Source organism: Lupinus angustifolius, unplaced genomic scaffold (assembly GCF_001865875.1).
Source record: "Lupinus angustifolius cultivar Tanjil unplaced genomic scaffold, LupAngTanjil_v1.0 Scaffold_32_70, whole genome shotgun sequence".
Taxonomy (NCBI): Eukaryota; Viridiplantae; Streptophyta; class Magnoliopsida; order Fabales; family Fabaceae; genus Lupinus; species Lupinus angustifolius.
In genome coordinates this window covers 1-1,055 of record NW_017720715.1, presented here as the reverse complement: position 1 = coordinate 1,055, position 1,055 = coordinate 1, and the positions used below count along the sequence as shown (strand labels likewise).

Below are 1,055 nucleotides of genomic sequence, written 5' to 3'. Positions count from 1 at the left end.
TCTTAGATCGATCTTAGAAAACACTGTAGCTCCTCTCAGTTGATCCATCAAATCATCAATCCTCGGCAATGGATACTTGTTCTTGATGGTGACCTTATTCAGCTGTCGGTAATTGGTGCACAACCTCATGCTACCATCCTTTTTCTTGACAAACAACACTGGTGCACCCCACGGCGAAATGCTAGGTCTGACAAATTGCTTCTGGAGCAGATCTTCCAACTACTTCTTCAACTCCGTTAGCTCCAACGGTGCCATTCTATAAGGAGCGATAGAGATCGGTCCAGTTCCAGGAACTAGATCGATAGCAAACTCTATCTCCCTTATTAGAGGTAATCCAGGAATGTCTTCCGGAAATACCTCGGAGAACTCTCTGACTATGGGTAGGCTCTGAATCTCTGCTCTACCTTCCTTTTCCAACGAAGCCAACATCATAAACACCTGAGCTCCGTTCTTCAACAACTTCTCCATCTTGTTGGCAGATGTATTTTTAGCCTCATAGTTGGGTTTATTGGTTTCTATAGGTCCGCTAAACACTACGGTTTTACTAAAACAGTTCAAGAGAACATGAGTTTTTGATAACTAGTCCATCCCTAAAATGATATCTAACTGGGATAAGGGTAGACATATCAGATCCACCAAAAATACTCATTTTTCTAAATTTATCGGACATTAGGAACACACGGTTGACACTATAAGTGGTTCACTAGTGGGGGTGGATACAAGCAAATCATAAGGTAAAAACACAACAGGTAAAGCTAAACGGTTGACCACATCAATAACAAAAAAGGAATGGGTCGCACCCGAATCAAACAGTACAGATAAAGGAATCTCGTTAACGTTGCAAGTACCTCGAATGAGATCTTCGTTAGCCTCGACCTCTGCTCCGCTCATCGTGAACACTCTGCCCTGAGCCCTGGGTCGTGCCGCCTGCATCGAGTTCATTGCTTCCCTTTTTAGCTTTGGGCAAGAAGAATTGCAGTGTCCTACCTCATTGCAATGAAAACAAGTCACACAGGTGTTACCAGTGTGCCTTCCCTTGCACTTGGGACACACTG

The 1,055-nt window shown here is 43.8% G+C and overlaps 1 protein-coding gene across 1 annotated transcript; it reads right to left on the bottom strand.

Moving 5' to 3' along the window:
* Positions 1-181: 181 nt before the first annotated feature.
* On the bottom strand, positions 182-942 carry LOC109338640. Its single transcript, XM_019575914.1, has 3 exons — positions 680-942; positions 358-544; positions 182-256 (listed from the first exon to the last, which is right to left on the bottom strand). Exons 1-3 carry the CDS (start codon positions 940-942, stop codon positions 182-184), a joined length of 525 nt encoding a protein of 174 aa, XP_019431459.1.
* Positions 943-1,055: the final 113 nt, after the last annotated feature.